This window comes from Pongo pygmaeus, chromosome 16, assembly GCF_028885625.2.
Source record: "Pongo pygmaeus isolate AG05252 chromosome 16, NHGRI_mPonPyg2-v2.0_pri, whole genome shotgun sequence".
Taxonomy (NCBI): Eukaryota; Metazoa; Chordata; class Mammalia; order Primates; family Hominidae; genus Pongo; species Pongo pygmaeus.
Window position 1 is genome coordinate 57597748 of NC_072389.2, and position 17263 is coordinate 57615010.

Consider the following 17263-nt stretch of genomic DNA (forward strand, 5'->3'; position numbering starts at 1 on the left):
GAAAGAGGTTCTGTTTTTGATGTTTTATTCAGCTAGCAAAGTGATCTAATACATCACATATTATATTAGAGGTTATGACACATATAGAACGAAAACTTCAGCTACTGTCTTTGTGTGGCAAACTTCATAATATTTTTCAAAATGAATTTTTAAGTCTTCTAGGTAGGAACGTTTTTAGCTTAATAAAACATAATTTCCCACATTAAAAAACCAGTTTTAAAAATTCTTATAGCAGTAACATAAATCAGAACATGTCCGAGGTTCTCAGCTTTTATGACATTATTTTTAAAAGCTTTTTTGCATCAAAAATTAATTGTATACCTGGAAAAACTGCTGTATTAGAGATGTATCACATCTTACTAAAAACGTGTAATTAGTAATGATAATGTTAGTAATCATTTATTTTCCACTTAGAATATAAAAATAATATTGAGTGTTTGCTCAGTGTCAGATGCTGTTCTACATTCTTTCACATGTACTAATTCAGTTTCCCCAGTAACCCAACATAAGTCATTTGCCACATTGCAGAGGAAGACGCAGAGGCTTAGAAGTAAGATACCCATGGAGGTTACACAGCTGGTAAGTAGTGGATCCCAGCACTGACTCTGGAGTCCAGGTTCTTACTCCTGCTATATTGTTGTTATGTTTACATAACCCAAATTCCAGGCATTGTCTTCTACTTTACATCTAGAGAGTTCATCTCTGTCTAGAGAATTCACCTATTTACATGGTTTCCATTGTATTATTATACTCTGATGACTTCAAAATTTATATCTCAGTACGCACATCTCTCCTGGCTACAGATTTATATACTCAACTGCCTAATAGATTTCTTTCTCTGGATGTTTTCCCGGCTCCTTAAATCCAATATGTATAAATCTACTGATCATCTTCACTGTGCATTTCCCCACACTCCGGTCCCACGATCACAAAATGGTATCACCACACCTAACCAAGATACGAGAAACCACGGAGACGCCTTCAGGCTTCTCCATCCCTCACCCACACATTCAATAAACCAAACAGCTTTCTGACTTCGTCTTCTTATGTATCTTTCAAAACGTCCCATTTCTGTCAATCCTAACTGCCACCAGCCAAGCCCAAGCCACCATAATCACTGGGTTACAGGAACACTCTCTGGTCTTTATGCTTTCAATTTTGTTCTACTGCAGTCTATTCTCTAACATAACAGCCAGGGCTAGCTTTCCAAAAATCAAATCTCATCACACCATTCTCCTACTTAACACCTTTCAGAGGATTCCATTATCTTTGGAATAAAGTCCAAACCCTCTCAGCTGTCTCCCCAGCAGCCTATAATCTCAGTGAGAGTAGGAACCACGTTTATCTTGCTTATTACTGTATTCCCAGTATGTGGCACAAGGCCTGGCATGAAGTAGGCACACTGGTGATTGAATAGCTAAGTAGATGGAAGAACACTGTGATACAATACAGTTCTTTCTATATTAACACATTCTTAGATATAACATATGTTTATAATTTAAACTGATAAATTAAAATTTAAGTATAACCAAATACTTTCATAAGCATTCTCCACCCTTGTCCATAAAAGAAGATAAGAAGTACAGTCATCTTTCAATATCCATTGGGTTCCAGGTCCTCCCTTGGATAGCAAGATCCACAGATGTTCAAATCCCTTATATAAAATTTGCATACTATTTGCATATAACCATGTACATCCTCCGTACACTTTACATCATCTCTAGATTACTTATAATACCTAAAAACTTGTAATATGTAATCTCTAGATTACTTACAATACTCTGTAAATAGTTGTTTTACTGTATTGTTTAAGAAATAATGATAGGGCCGGGCGCAGTGGCTCACGCTTGTAATCCTAGCACTTTGGGAGGCCAAAGCGGGTGGATCACCTGAGGCCTGGAGCTCGGGACCACCCTGGCCAACGTGGTGAAACCCCATCTCTACTAAAAAAAATACAAAAATTAGTCAGGTGTGGTGGTGGGCACCTATAATCCCAGCTACTCAGGAGGCTGAGGCAGGAGAATTGCTTGAACCTGGGGGGCGGAGGTTGCAGTGAGCTGAGATTGCTCCACTTCACTCCAGCCTAGGCGAAAGAGGGAAACTCCATTTCAAAAAAAAAAAAGAAAGAAAAAGAAAAGAAATAAGAAAAAAGTCTGTACATGTTCAGTACAAATGTAATTTAAAAAATATTTTCCATCCTCCATTGGTTGATTCCACAGATACGGATCCAGTGGATATTGAGGGCTGACTGCACCTTACTTTTTGTATGGCAATATTCTTCAGTTTATAAAGTACGTATGTTTACCAATCCTGAAACTATCCATCAAGAGACCCAGAACAATAGACTACGGCTTTGCTGGGAAGGAGGGTGGTAGTAAGGCCAAGGGGAATTCCAGATATGAGCCTTCATTCTCCTATCCTAGAAGTCATGGTGCCCTTTTAGAGTTACATGGCCAACACTGAGTGATTCCAGATACCTCATCACTTCTTTTCACTCTTAAGTTTCAACTACTGAAAACTGCAGTTGCCCCTACAAACCTTCACAAATAACCATCCTGAATAACAAATGAAAGTGACTACCTAAGATTGTACGACCTGAGCAGGTGGTTTCCTTCTCAAGGCAGCCCCTTAAAGCTAAGACATTAAATATTTTTAAAATCTTGCTTTATTTAAAGCACATTTTCCCTGACACCTTTTGTCAATACTATTACCTTATATTATAATGAAGATCTTAACTAGAAATACATTGGAAACCTTGGATTCCCTTTGAAGGCCAGTTAATGTCTAATATAAATGAATGTACGAACACTTTTACTGTACAAGAGGCTGGCTTGAAGGCTAAAGATCAATACAATTAAACCAAAATGAATAAAAGAAGGATCAACTTACCTGTTTGTTTCTTTCAAACCAATGTATGCTTGTGCTATTTCACCTTTATCTTTCATTTTTTGTACATCTTCCAAAAGTATTGTGGAATCTGTCATTGTATTCTGAGAGGGAAATAACACATTTACGCATTAAGATTCAACTTAAAAGCTTTGGACATATAACACATTTATTTGGTATAATTGGGGGGCAGTGGTTATGTGCTCCACCACACCTGTGACCCACCAAAGCATCAGCCCCAAACTCATGTAACTGCAGAGGGGAGTTTGGCCCAGGTAGTTAAGAAGAGGTACCTTCAGTTTTTCTCCTGAGAAACACTAGCACTCTACTACAAAGGTGGGAAGATTCTACAATGTCACGGCCCTGTAAATGAAATCACTGATGGGCCATATATGTGTTTTACATTATGTGAAAAAATATATTTTTTTTAATAAAGTATATAATATAGTATATACAGCATTAGAAAAATAACCAGGCACCTATTTAATGGAATGTACAAAGCCATTCTTTCTACTACTTCTTGACTAGTTACAATGAGCAGATGCCCCAATAAAACACTGAAAGTCTGACATAAAGTTCACTTTTTCATTAAAAACTCAGAAAAAGAACGTAGTATTCAGATTACATGCTTCAGCAAAATTAAGTTTTTTTCTCACATTCAGTTCTTTTTTCCTCTAGTATAATATAACATAGTACTTAAGCTTTTGAAATAAACATCTGGCAGGTCAGAATTATTAATTATTTTATATAAAAATAACTTTTTTGCCAACATTTTAATTTTCTTTTTAATTTTCTCCATTTAGTCAAATCTGTCTGACAACCAATGTAATTTCAAAATCTTCTTCTATTCAGCTACTCTGTCTTTCTAGACAAGAGTAAGAGATAAGAATCACTGCTGGTAAACCACCATGGAACATGTATACCTATGTAACAAACCTGCATATTCAGTACATGTATCCCAGAACTTAAAGCAAAAAAAGAACCCCTGCTGTATAGCCTCTAAAAAATAATATACTTCAGAACCCAATGGCTTTGTCTAAATGGAAACATTTCCACATAAAATTCAACTCAAAAGTTTTTGGACCACATATTTGTCTAAATAGTGTATGTCTGATTCTTTAGTAAACATGATCTAAGCTCAGGCCTTGCAATGAAACAGACTTAATAAAATACACTTCAAATACCATGATCTTAAAGACAAGTTCCAAGATAACTTTAATGCCAATTAGAGACTTACAAATGCTTGTTTCTGAATTTCAATGTGTATTTTAAAAATCCTTAAAAAAAAAACACTTTTCTCTTAATGCTATCCTTTTGTAAGTTTATAAATGCTTCCTCTGAGAAGACCAACTATAATCTCATGAAACATACTAATAAATAGTTTACATTTTACTGAATTTTAAAAATCTTTCCCATTAAAACCACAGAGTATTTTTTTTAGCTATGTTTTGTAAATATTTTAGTACCTGTTTTACAAAGAGCTTCTTTTTTCTCTTTCTCTGAAAGGAATAAAATCTTTCTGTTTTATAAAGGGCCATACTCAGATTTTTAAGACCCATAAGTAATAACTTTCAAAGACCCAAGTGTTTACATCAAATAATGCTATCTGTGTGCTCTGATATCTCAAGACTTATGTGGTATGGTTTTGAACTTTTAGCAAATGAGGTAACTTGATCAAATTACCTAATCTAAGAGAAGAAAGGCTTCTTAGTATGCTTCTCTCCTGGGTAGTAAGTCACCAGTTCTTCCCTCATTCTGACTGCCTTAGCTAAAAAGTGGCACTTGGGGAATGGGATCAGATTTGGGCCACCAGCGTTTAGGAAGTTCCTGACTCACTGCTCAAACTTTGTCTCTCTTAAGCCTGTGACCAGAAGTTCTAAAAGGGTTGTGCTATATAGGAAAATTCCAGCAATATCTGTCACTCAGTACATAGAGAAACAAGATATGGTAGAGAAATTTGACTTTGCAACCTCGTCGCGAGCCACTTTTCATTCTAGCTGTGGACTCTACACTCAGGGAGATGAAAATGGCAGCAAAGAACAGTGTGCTCAGCTCCTCAGGCTCCTCTTCATCCTTAACCAACAAGCCCGCCACTGGTAGATATGAGAGCTCAGGAGAGCCTGTGCTTTTGAGTGTACTCCAAGTTAAGGGATTCCCTCCCCAGCCTGTGGACAGCCTACCAGAACTACGGCAGTGAGTCATAGAGCTGCCTATGAATTAGAAGTCATGGAGTCTCCTCTATAATCTAGACTGGAGCCTACTACAACCACTGTTTCCCTACTGACTTCCCAAATCAGAAGGAGTCAAATCGGAAATTCACTTACAAATATCAAAATAGACTTGGTCAGAAAGTATCAATTGCCTTTATTGGGGGATACTTGTAAACTGAAGTTAGGATTAAATAGAAGTATTTACTAAAAAAAAAAAAAAAGTATAATTACCTTGTCATCCTGAGAATCACAAGTCAGCAAGCACAAAAAACAGAGAAAACAATAAACCCTTAGTTCCATAAATAAATTTCATCAGTGAGTCCCTATCATAACAGATAAAAGCTAATTTAAAAACAGCCATGAGCTGTTTCTCTAAAATTAACTCTATATATACATTAACATTCCTGGAACTGTCATAAAACAGATACTAATATATATTTATGTGTTGACAACTTCTATTTCCAGGAACAAGTGCTTGAAATTCTTTTAAAATTGTTTTGATTTTTCTGGTTATAAAATATCTTTGAGTATGTGAGAGAATGACCCTCCTGTTATTTATGTGGGTGAAATTCTTATCGTAGGTCTGTGGAGTTAAGGTTATGTCCCTCACAGAAGTCATTTGTCCAAGGGAAGATTCCCAGAATACTCTAGAGGTGGAGCCAATACACAAGACCTGCCTGGGCTGGATCACCCCTAGCTCACAGGGTGTTGCTCACCACTGCCCTGCAATGGAGTGGTGACATGATGTGTCTCTCATGTCTAGAAACTGAGAGGGACAAACAGCCCTGGGGAGTCTGGAAGATCTTAATTAGTGTCAAGGGCATTTCTCCTAGGAGGGGACACGAGTGCTACCATGTTTAAGCTGGGAGCTGAGGAACTTAGGTACCTCAGTTGGACAGGGTCAGCCCATTAGGGTCAGGAGAGCAGCTGTCACATGGGGTACATGAGCTGGGCAAGGGAGAATGTGTGATAGCAGAACTATGTGCTCTGTTAGCCGGACTGTTTTCATGTCCTTTGCTTCATTTTTCTTTTCCTTTCTCTTGATTTTTACTAAAATTTCTTGTGAGATTACCACATTGCAACCCCATAAATACATACAATTATTATTTGTCAATTAAAATGTTTTTAAGAAAGAATACTAATTTGTCTCAAGAGAACTAGAGAAAGGAATCTTGATTTTGGACTCTCCTCAAGCTAGATTGCAAGCCTTGTTTCTTGAGGCCCAGCCACAGTGGTAGCCAAGGGAACCAACTGAGACAGCCCTGGGGTAAGGTGCAACCTACATGGCCAAGCCAAAATGGGGGCTCTTCTCATTTCTGGCTTAAGGGGTTTATGATTATGATTATGATTATGATTATTTTGAGACGGAGTCTCGCTCTATCGCCCAGGCTGGAGTGCAGTGGCACGATCTCGGCTCACTGCAAGCTCCACCTCCCAGGTTCACACCATTCTCCTGCCTCAGCCTCCCAAGTAGCTGGGACTACAGGCACCTGCCACCACACCCAGCTGATTTTTTGTATTTTTAGTAGAGACGGGGTTTCACCGTGTTAAGCACGATGGTCTCGATCTCCTGACCTCGTGATCTGCCCGCCTCAGCCTCCCAAAGTGTTGGGATTACAGGCGTGAGCCACCATGCCTGGCCTGTGATTTATTTTAAAGTAAGAAAGCCCATTTCTCTATGTAACTCCACTATTACTGGAATTTTATTCCCCCAAATTAGTCAAACATCTTGTTTTTAGAATTTGATATTTTTTGGACCAGTGTTGATCTCAGGTGTGAGTTGCCTTCATCAAGTCCGATTATACGTGCCAGGCACAGTATCTAAACTGCATTCAGAAATACCATTTCTAAGAGGAGTACTCTCAGATTTTCAGGCATCCAGCTCATTATATATCATGGATTTTTTTATATGACACAGTGCACAGTTGGGATGCTTGATTGCCTTGAGTCCTGTGATGCTCTGCTGTGTGCACAAGGGCAGGGAGGCAGTCCAGGTTTTCAAGGTGATCACTCAGATTCCCTCTGATGGCAAATGACAGAGAGGCCCATCTGTCATCAGCATATGGCAGCACTGGGTCTCAAATGAAGGCAGGGAAGGACTTCAAAGGGCCATCTATATCCTCAGTGCAAGAGTCCTTTCTGTTGAATCCTTAAACAGCCCCTCCCACTGGGACAGCACCCCCCTACTAAACAGAACTGCCTGAAGTGAGCAGAAATCATCTCCATGTAACTTCCTCTCACTGATGTCACTTCTAACTGGTTCATCTGTTACTTCTCCAATTAAACCAGCTATTTTCGACAAATGATTTTAAAGTTGTATTTAATGCCTTCCCGCAGTAAGAAAATTTAGAGATTTTTGTATTTAATAAAATTTTATTTTAGATCAAAATTTATTGTGGCCAGATTACTACAAAAAGATTAACTTTAAAACTCATGAGAGAGGAAACTTTGTGATCATTTGGGATTCCCCTGGCTTTTTGCTCATTCCAATTTATACTTACAATAGTTTTAAACAACACTGGGATTTTTAAAAAAAAAATGATGAATCCTCAGTTAGATTAAAAATGCTCTTAAGTGTTCGCTGCATTATAAACTGGAGGGAATGGATAAGAAGATATTGAGGCCAGTCCCCGAACACCCAGTTTAATTGTGTGCTTGAGCTTACCTTGGGTTGGATGGCCTCTTTCTGGCTCACCAGTTGAGACCTTAAGATGAGGACTTCCTCCTTGCGGACATCAAGCTCTTCGCTCACAGAGGTCAGCTGCTCCATGAGGACACGGTAGGCAGGTGCACCTGGGGCGGTCACCTCTGGGGCACTTTTCTCACTGAGGGCCTTGCGCAACTCATTTAGCTCATTCTTCAGTTTTTTGTTTTCTGATTCTAGTTCTTGACGCTGTATGAAAAGACAAAGAAAAGTTCATTGCTGTCATCCTCAACTTTACGTTGGATGCTCAAACTTCTCCCAAGCTGGTAGAAGAATTCTGCTGAAAAAGTTCATCAGAGTTACCCTAGTGAATGGCTTCCTAGGTTCTGCCAGGAGCCCTGCTTTGCAAATTAAGGAAGTCTGACATCAAGTAGAATTGAGCAAGGTCAATGGAAGTTTGCTTCATCAGCCCAAATTCCAGAGTCAAATGTAGTATTCTGGCCTGCCCAGGGTGTGTTCACTGGCATGGAGAGATTGCTGAGTCCCAGGGGGTGAGTTTAGCCAGTGCTATGGAGCCTAGCTTTTGTTTGCAGATAAATATACATGAAATTTGAGGGTCCAGCTGGCCAGGATATTTCCAATGAATGATTCAGATGGGTGGATCCCTGAAATCTTTAGTAGTCTCCTCTTACTTCCTTTATAAAGCAGAATGGAAAGACTATTGAAATGTTAGGCTTTTAACTTCTGATTAAAAAAATTTACCATATCATTCAAACCAGTAAAACTCCCTTTTGTGTCTAAATGACAACAAATAGTGCATTTTTCAAACTTCTTTTCTGTGTGACACACTTGTGACATTGTGGGCAGAGCCTTGGGAGGCAGGAGGCAAGGCTGAAGGCCTTCCTTCAACCATCCAGAAGGATATGCACATCCTCATCCTTCCAATAGTTCATGTCCTACCAGCCAGCCCCTGCCACCAGTTAGTGCTGCCCACTCCATGCTCTGTTCAAACAATGGCAATAGGAACCCGGAATAGAGTGCCACTGACACTAGAACACAAGTGTCACAAGATACTGGTTGGGAAACACAGATACAGACAGGCACTTAAAAGCACCATGGCGCCTCATTTAGCACAGGACACAAGGCCTGATGATACTGAAACACTTGTGTATAAACACTGAATATTTTATTGTTTCTTCGCAGAGACAAAATCTTAGGTTTGTAGCACCATATCAGTCCTTTCAATGTGTTATATTAAAACTATTTAGGCTGGGCACGGTGGGTCACGCCTGTAATCCCAGCACTTTGGGAGGCCGAGGCAGGTGGATCATGAGGTCAGGAGATCGAGACCATCCTGGCTAACACGGTGAAACCCCGTCTCTACTAAAAAAATACAAAAAATCAGCCGGGCGCGGTCGCGGGCACCTGTAGTCCCAGCTACTCGGGAGGCTGAGGCAGGAGAATGGCATGAACCTGGGAGGCCGCGCTTGCAGTGCGCCAAGATCACACCACTGCACTCAAATCTGGGCAACAGTGCGAGACTCCATTTCAAAAAAAAAAAAAAAGAAAAAAGAAAAAAAAAACTATTTAAAGTCCTTCTTTTTTCTAGCTTAAGAATATATAACCCTTTCTTTCATGAATTAATCTATTCTTTTGTAAAAATGAATGCTCTCTCCCTTCCCCGTTCTCCCACCAACTGGTAATCAGATTCTTATCACTCATTTCTGTAACAGAAGACACATAAATGTCATTACTTTGATGTGTAAACTACAAATGTTTCCCAAATTTACTGTGTATCAGAATCACCCAGAGGTCTTGTTCAAACACAGATTGCTGGGGCGCACCCTCAGAGATTCTGATTCAATAAGTCTAGTAGTGTGAGGCCTGAAAATTTGCATTTCCAACAAGCTACCAGGTGACATTGATCCTGCTGGTCCAGGGACCATATTTTGAGAGCCACTAATCTAATACTTTGTGAATCCAGGCTTCATTCATACTACAGAGAATGTTTTTATTCATTCATTATTGTGTGAAGCAGGAGAAGTCTGGAGAGCAGATTCCTACTCCTATGTCTGGTCTGCCCCATCATACCCAATCGGATTTTTATAGTGGCAGATGCTAGAGTCCACGTCCTTTACTACCACAGCCTCGAACAGCAGCTACTTCTCCTGTTCCTGTTAAGACTAAAGTCTAGCTTATATGAAATGGAATTTATGAAAAGAAACAACACAAGAAGTAATGCTGAATAAGGCTGAAGCTAGGACCTCTGGTGCAATCTCCAGCCCTTAAGGATGTTCTCTGAGAAAAAGAGAGGCTCTGAGTGGGCCTCTTGCCAAAACAAAATATTCAAAGTCTTGAGCAGAAACTCCCCATTACCTTGAGTGACTCATATTCCAGTTCTGCACCTCTAATTTGTGGTCTTTCTTCTTCCTAGGGAAAAGTTAAAGTAAAAGTTTTATATTTTAATTGTCACATTTTTACTCTTAAAATATTTACTTGCTCTACCAAAAACAGTGAACAGAGTTTAGCCCTCACTACTTTAACCAAGTGCTGCTTGGATAGGCTGGGCTGAGCCCCCACTAAGGAAGAGACTGCTGAAATGGACATAAAGCCCAGCCTCAGCTCTGCGGATGGGCTGTGCTGCGCACCTTGGCCTTGCTGCGGAGCACCTGCTCCTCCTTGCGGTCCAGCTCATCCTGCATCACTTGCTTCTCCTGCTCCAGCTCTGTGACCCGCTTCTGGAGCTTAAGGAACAATGACATGTCCAGAGGTACCTTCTTCTCACTTGGTTCCTAAACCCCAGGAATCACAAGATGGTCAAGACAAGCCAGAAGACATACAAGCCAATGAGAAAATGACAAACAGCTCAATGGAAAAATAGGCAAACTTACAGAATAAGAAATATGAACATCTAGAGAATATATTTTAAAAATGCTCAACCTAGCTAACAATGAGAGAAATGCAAATTAAACAACAATGAGCTGCTACTTCTCCCCTATCAGACTGGCAAAGACTAAAAAGATTCATAATGCTCTGCGTTAGCCACAGTGTCTCATATGATATTGGTGGAAGTAAAAGTAGGCCTTTGAAACAGGCAATTTTGCCGAACTTACTAAAATTTAAATGTGCATACCTTTAACCTAGCAAATCTACATTTAGGAATTAATCCTACAGAAATACTTACACAAGTATATAAAAATATATGGAAAAAGATGTTCATTGAAGTATTTTTTTTTTGTAATTGTGAAAAACTGACAGTAATCTGTCAGTCAATAGGACAGTTGTTTAAATAAATTATGGTATAGCCAAACTGTGAAATAGTTTTTAGCTGTTAAAAAGAATGAAGTAGGCCAGGCACGGTGGCTCATGTCTGTAATCCCAGCACTTTGGGAGGCCAAGGCGGGTGGATCACAAGGTCAGGAGTTCAAGAACAACCTGACCAACATGGTGAAACCCCATCTTTGCTAAAAATACAAAAAATTAGCCGGGCGTGGTGGCACACATCAGTAATCCCATCTACTCAGGAGGCAGAGGGAGGAGAATTGCTTGAACCCGGGAAGTGGAGGTTGCAGTGAGCCGAGATTGCGCCACTGCACTCCAGCTAGGGCAGCAGAGCGAGACTCCGTCTCACAAAAAAAAAAAAAAAAAAGAATGAAGTATATCAACATGAGCAGATAAATGCATCTTAAAGTATTACATGATCACACAAACTGTAGGACAGAAAATATATCTTGTTTTTGTTAATAAAACACAAACGTATGTACTTTTAAGTGTATACCTAGCACATGCATATAAAAATTTGGAAGGCCATCAATGGTTATCTCAGAGGATGGAATGTACTACGGGAAAGTTTCATTTTTTACATTGCACATTCCCATATTTAAATTGTTTACAATGGGCAGATTCTACATTTACAATCAGGAAGAATGATTTTTGAAAATATGAAATGCCAGCATAAATATATTGAGATCACACAGAGAAAACTGAAATCTGATAAACCAAAACATATACAGTCAGCCCTCCACATCCTTGGGTTCTGTATCTGTGGGTTCCACATCCTCTCGATTCAACCAACTGTGCATCAAAAATATTCCCCCCCAAAAAAACTCCCAAGCAATAAAATGAAAATGATTATCACATTTTTACTGTTAGAATATTTACTGCCTCTTCAGAAAACAGTGAAGAGAGTTTAGCCCTCACTACTTTAACAAAACGCTGCTTGGTTAGGCTGGGCTGTGTCCCCACTAAGAAGAGACTGCTGAAATAGACATAAAATCCAGCCTTGGCTCTGCGGATAGGTCTGTGCTGCACAACTTGGCTTTTTATTACAAATAAATAGTTATTATACTGTACTGTTTACAAAGCATTTATATTGTCTTGGGTATTACAATACACTATATTTGTCTCAGGTATTAAATAATGTTTTACTTAATTATATATTGTCTTAGGTATTCAATAATGCTATATTTACATAGCTTGTCTTAGGTATTATAAGTAACGTAGAGATGATTTAAAGAATATGGAAGGATGTGCATAGGTTATATGTAAATACTACTGCATTTTATATAAGAGACTTGAGCATCCTTAGATTTTGGTATTCATGAAAGTCCTGGAACCAATCCCCTGTGGAAACCGAGGGACGACTGTATAGTTCTTAATAAACTGAAAGATAACCTAATAACATTTTAAAAATGTGTCAAATGGTTCCAAAACAGAATCACAATGAGACCTACTAGGATAAATAAAGATACACTAATTAAAGCTAAAAAAAAATGGAAACAACTAACCATCATCATGGAAGTTGTGGATGCCATAATTGTTTTGACACGTTTACCTAAGGTTTTAATTTTTAATGAGGTAAGAAGAGAAATAATTGTACTATTAGAATTAATGTGGAAGATAAAGAGTCCCTTTGTTAGAGAGAGACAAGTTGGGCTGGAGGAGCGAGAGAATGGCAACAATCATTTATTTAACTAAATGGTCAAAATATAATTCTTAAATGATTGGTAAATCTACCCAATTGTTTAAAAAGAGAATGTTTACTTTTGCTTTTCTGATATGAGAACAGAATAAGCTTTTACAGAAAATTTAGGAAATAAGAAAAGTTCAAAGAAGAAAAACACAGCCATAATCCTATCTCCACAGAAAAACTACAATTTTTTCTTAGTCTTTTTCTCTATGCATCTATAGATTTAAAGAATTACAATAATATTGTCACTATAATTTTATATGATCTTTTAAACTTGGCATTGCATTGTTTCCCAAATTTATAATATGATATTTCAATATATAGACAGGTGTGTCACCATTTGCTTAGCTATTATTTTACTCATGGGTGTTGAAGTTGTTTCTAATTTTTTGCTATTGGAATATTACTAAAATAAACACCCCAGTATATAAATATCTAAACATTAATTTCTTAAAAGTCCATTAAATTGGGCCAATTTACACTTCTATCAGCAACCATCACCTTGCCTTGAACAGTAGTGACTGTTATAATTAAAAAAAAAAAAATTAGCTCAGTTAATAGACCAAAAGTGGCACTTCGTTGTTGATTTAATTTGCATTTCTTTGACTTTTTTTTTTTTTGGACGGAGTTTTGCTCTCGTTGCTCAGGCTGGAGTGCAATGGCACAATCTCAGCTCACTGCAACCTCTGCCTCCTGGGTTCAAGCAATTCTCCTGCCTCAGCCTCCTGAGTAGCTGGGATTACAGGCGCCTGCCACCATGCTTGGCTAATTTTTTGTATTTTTAGTAGAGACGGGGTTCCACCATGTTGGCTAGGCTGGTCTCAAACTCCTGACCTCAGGTGACCCACTCGCCTTGGCCTCCCAAAGTGCTGGGATTACAGGCATGAGCCACTGCGCCTGGCCTTCTTTGACTTTTGATGAGATTGAATAATTTTTATTTTCAGGAATTGTATATTAATTAGCTACCTTTGGTCTTTCGTGAATTCAGAGTAGTGTTAAGTGTTATTCCAATTCAAAAACAACCTAAGAAGAATCAATTGAACAAAAAAGTAGGCATTTATAGGCTGTCAAAGTCATTTGTCCACAAATTAATTACACCTGAACTTTTTCTTTCTGCCTACTTTGTAATACTTAACAATTAGAAAAAGTTTTAGGTATATAATCTTTATAATAAAGTCTGTCCTGACTTAGCCGAACAGATATAACATCTTGCCTCAACATGAAATCACTACAGAATTTCATTCATATAAAAATTCTTCTCTATACGTCCCTCATAAAAATTAAGCGTAAAATACTTATATTGATGCTTATTTACAATTTAAACATTCCATATTATATATTTTAATGTTTGTTCATTTATGAATGATGTACATGTCCCTGAAATTTTAAATTATTTAATCTTTTCCTACACTGTCATAGAGCCTTTCATTCTAGAAATGAATATAATACTTCATTCATTATACCTAAAATATCACTTGGAAATCATTCCTTTGAGCCTTGAATGGGCACTTTTTGTTTAAAAGGAATCCTCTTATTAAAATGGGATGGTGTTTTGATAACTAGAACTAGCAAAAAAAAAAAGAAAAGAAAAAAATGTGATGGGGTAACTCTTTAGACATTGGCTAATACTATATAAACAAATAGTTGATTGCTGGACAAGAGCAAAATTCTGTGGATAAGAATGTTACAATAGAAAATGGAAGATCACAAAAGATTACATTTGAAAAATGCAAAATGACTTGAGGCATAAAGACTGGTAATTATTTAAGAGTGCTCCCGATGGTACCCATTCTGAGCCCTAATGACACATCTAATTAAAGAGATGCCATCAAATTAAAGAGATGTCCTCACTATACCCCATGAGCAAGAAGGAAGATTGGGCCATCTGTCACAGAGAAGTTTCTGAGGTTTTGTTTCGCTTTCTTGCCTTAGTAAGGACTTTGTCACCCAGGGCTTTTCTAAGACAGCGAAGCTTTTTAACTGACCTAAAAAATAACACTAGTCTCTCATCTGAGGAAAATCAAAATAACTGAATTTATTCACAAAATTACCACCACTACAGGCCTGGCAGTCATTCTGAAATAACTCCTAATGACAGCTGAGAAAGTTCTGGTGACCCTTCCCCAGAGGTGAAAGGTGTGAGAAAGCTTGAGAGCAGAAGCAGAACAGGGATCATCAGTCAAGGGCTCCTAGAAGAGGTGCACACCAAGCAGGAGGAGCACTGGTTCCAAAGCAATGTCAATCCAGCCCATGAAGATCGGCAAGCATGGGAGGGCTGCAAAACAAGTGGGACTGGCAGGCGAATTCTCCAGAGAGCTACAGACTGGTTTCCGGCAAGCACACCCTTTTTATCATGGCTTCCCCCTACCAGCAGAGCTGCTAAAGTGGTACTACACTGGAATGGGCAGTTTGTAAATGTACTTCCCTCCGACTACTGCAAGTGAGTACTCCCACTGAGATCAACAGGATGTAATCCTAAAACCTTCCTATCTACTGAAGGCTCAGAAGTCCTAATTTTTAAATCTTCAAAGTCTAACTTTGTGGTATCCTCCAAAGATGGCACCAATGATTCTTCTCAACATACAAGTATTTCCTCCCAACAAGAGATGGAATCTATCCCCTTTGCCTTGAATCTGGGCTGACCTTGTGATTTTCTTTGACCAGAATGCGGCAGAACTAACACTGGGCTGGTTCTGGGCCTAGCTCTAAGAGGCCTGGCATCTTTTAGTCTCTCACTCTTAGAACCCACCTACCTGCTGCTGAAGAGAGGCTACATGGAGAGGCCCAGGGAAGAGAAGCAAGCACTCTAAAGAATGCAGCTACATGAGGCACTCCGACCACTACCACATGGAACAGAAGAACTCCCCAGTCAAATCCCACAGAATTATGAGTAATAATAAATTACTGTTTTTAAAAAAACCACTAAAATTTGAGATCATTTATTACATAGCAATAGATAACTGGAAAAATCTCTATCCTGCTATATACTGGCCATACTGTTATATCCATGGGCCCCAGCCAATGTTAGCTATATATAGAAAAGGGATTGGAGAGTTGCAGTAGAGAATCCCTGGATGGAAGTCAGTAGAATATAATGGCTTAAGAACACGAATTCTAAAGAGACAAGCCTCAGTTAGTATGCTGGATCTACCATTTATAAGCTGTGAACTTGGACAAATTACTTAGCCTTCTTGTATGTATGATTCCAATGATATGACATTCCAACTATATAACATTTTTCTTCAAAATTAACAGAATGAGATGGCAGAAACTTCATTCTTAAGTAGAACTAAGACAAGAAAGGAAAGAATCACTCTATTTCTCCAGCTATTCTACCAGAAGCAGTCTATTTCTGATTTGGCCATTTTCAAAAAATATAATATAAAAATAGGACAGTTGTGCCTGAATTACCCATTATTGAAACTATATCATATTTAAAAAGATCTTAGAATTGGTTGGGAATAATCTAACTAAAAGTCACTATACTCTTGGAGTTAAGTAATACATCATTTTGGTTTCATACCACATAACACAAAACATTAAAGCAGATTTCTAAACTATTTTCCATGCATTTTGTAGAAGAAAGTTACATTGGTAAAAACTGGCATAAAACAGAGGCAGCAGTTTTGCTAAACTCTAGGGCACTGGTGTTTATAATATTCAAGGACAAAGGGCTTACTTTAAAAATAATTTACCTCTGTCTACAGCGGTGGTCCACAGATATAAAGTAAATAAATAATAAATAAATAAAAATAAAATAATTTACCTCAGTCTGAAATAAATTCCTGTAAACATATCATGTTGGGGTAAAAGAGAATTATAAAAATAAAATCTCACCATCAAAATTTCATTAAAAATTAAAATTAAAATTTGTATGGACAAAAAAATATGCAATAGGTATGTATGTACACAGCATTTAAGTGTACAAAAATGTAAATAAGTTGGTATCTACAAGTCACTTATAAAGAATAAATGATTCAAACAAATACTACATTTATGGCCAATTGGAGTCTGCTTTGCAATGGAAATGTTCCTTGTTAACAACAGCATGCTCACATCCTACTTTCAGTGATAGATGTCTAAACTGTACCTCTGTCCTCGATGGAATGTCTTCCATTTCTGCAATTTCAGAGCTAAAGGTATATTCAGACTCGTTGCTGCTGTGGGTGGAGTCTGTTCTCTTGTGTCCAGGCTTAGGCACATGCTGCAAGGCAAATAACCCAGGTATAATTAATGCAACATAATTAGTCTAGGCATAGTTAAGACAGCATCCACCTTGACTTGGTTCTTATCCCTACTTCCTGACTTGTATTGGTGCCCAAGTGATTTGTTCCATATTGTTTTGACCAAATAATTACAAAAAGGTCACTGCTTCAAAGAAAAAGGTACACTGGCACGACAGGACAAGAACAGCTGCAAAACCAAATGCCCAAATGAAAATCACTTCTGATTATTAGTCGAGTCCCCTTTGGGTGTTGAAAGCTTTGAGCGGTCAGTCACACTGGGTGAAGCAGTGCTCAGTGAAGCACTGGGTGAAGCTTCCAAGCACTGACT

The 17263-nt window shown here is 38.3% G+C and overlaps 1 protein-coding gene across 4 annotated transcripts in view; it reads right to left on the reverse strand.

Moving 5' to 3' along the window:
* The window catches only part of MYO5A (myosin VA), a 221625-nt gene that overhangs the window by 36223 nt on the left and 168139 nt on the right, over positions 1–17263 (reverse strand). For all 4 annotated transcript variants that reach the window (XM_054450458.2, XM_054450457.2, XM_054450456.2 and 1 more), the window contains exons 25-29: positions 16800–16913; positions 10389–10532; positions 10117–10170; positions 7762–7989; positions 2890–2990 (exon numbers count right to left, since the gene is read on the reverse strand). In XM_054450458.2, the coding sequence (XP_054306433.1) occupies positions 2890–2990; positions 7762–7989; positions 10117–10170; positions 10389–10532; positions 16800–16913 (641 nt within the window). The remainder of the gene's footprint in view (positions 1–2889; positions 2991–7761; positions 7990–10116; positions 10171–10388; positions 10533–16799; positions 16914–17263) is intronic.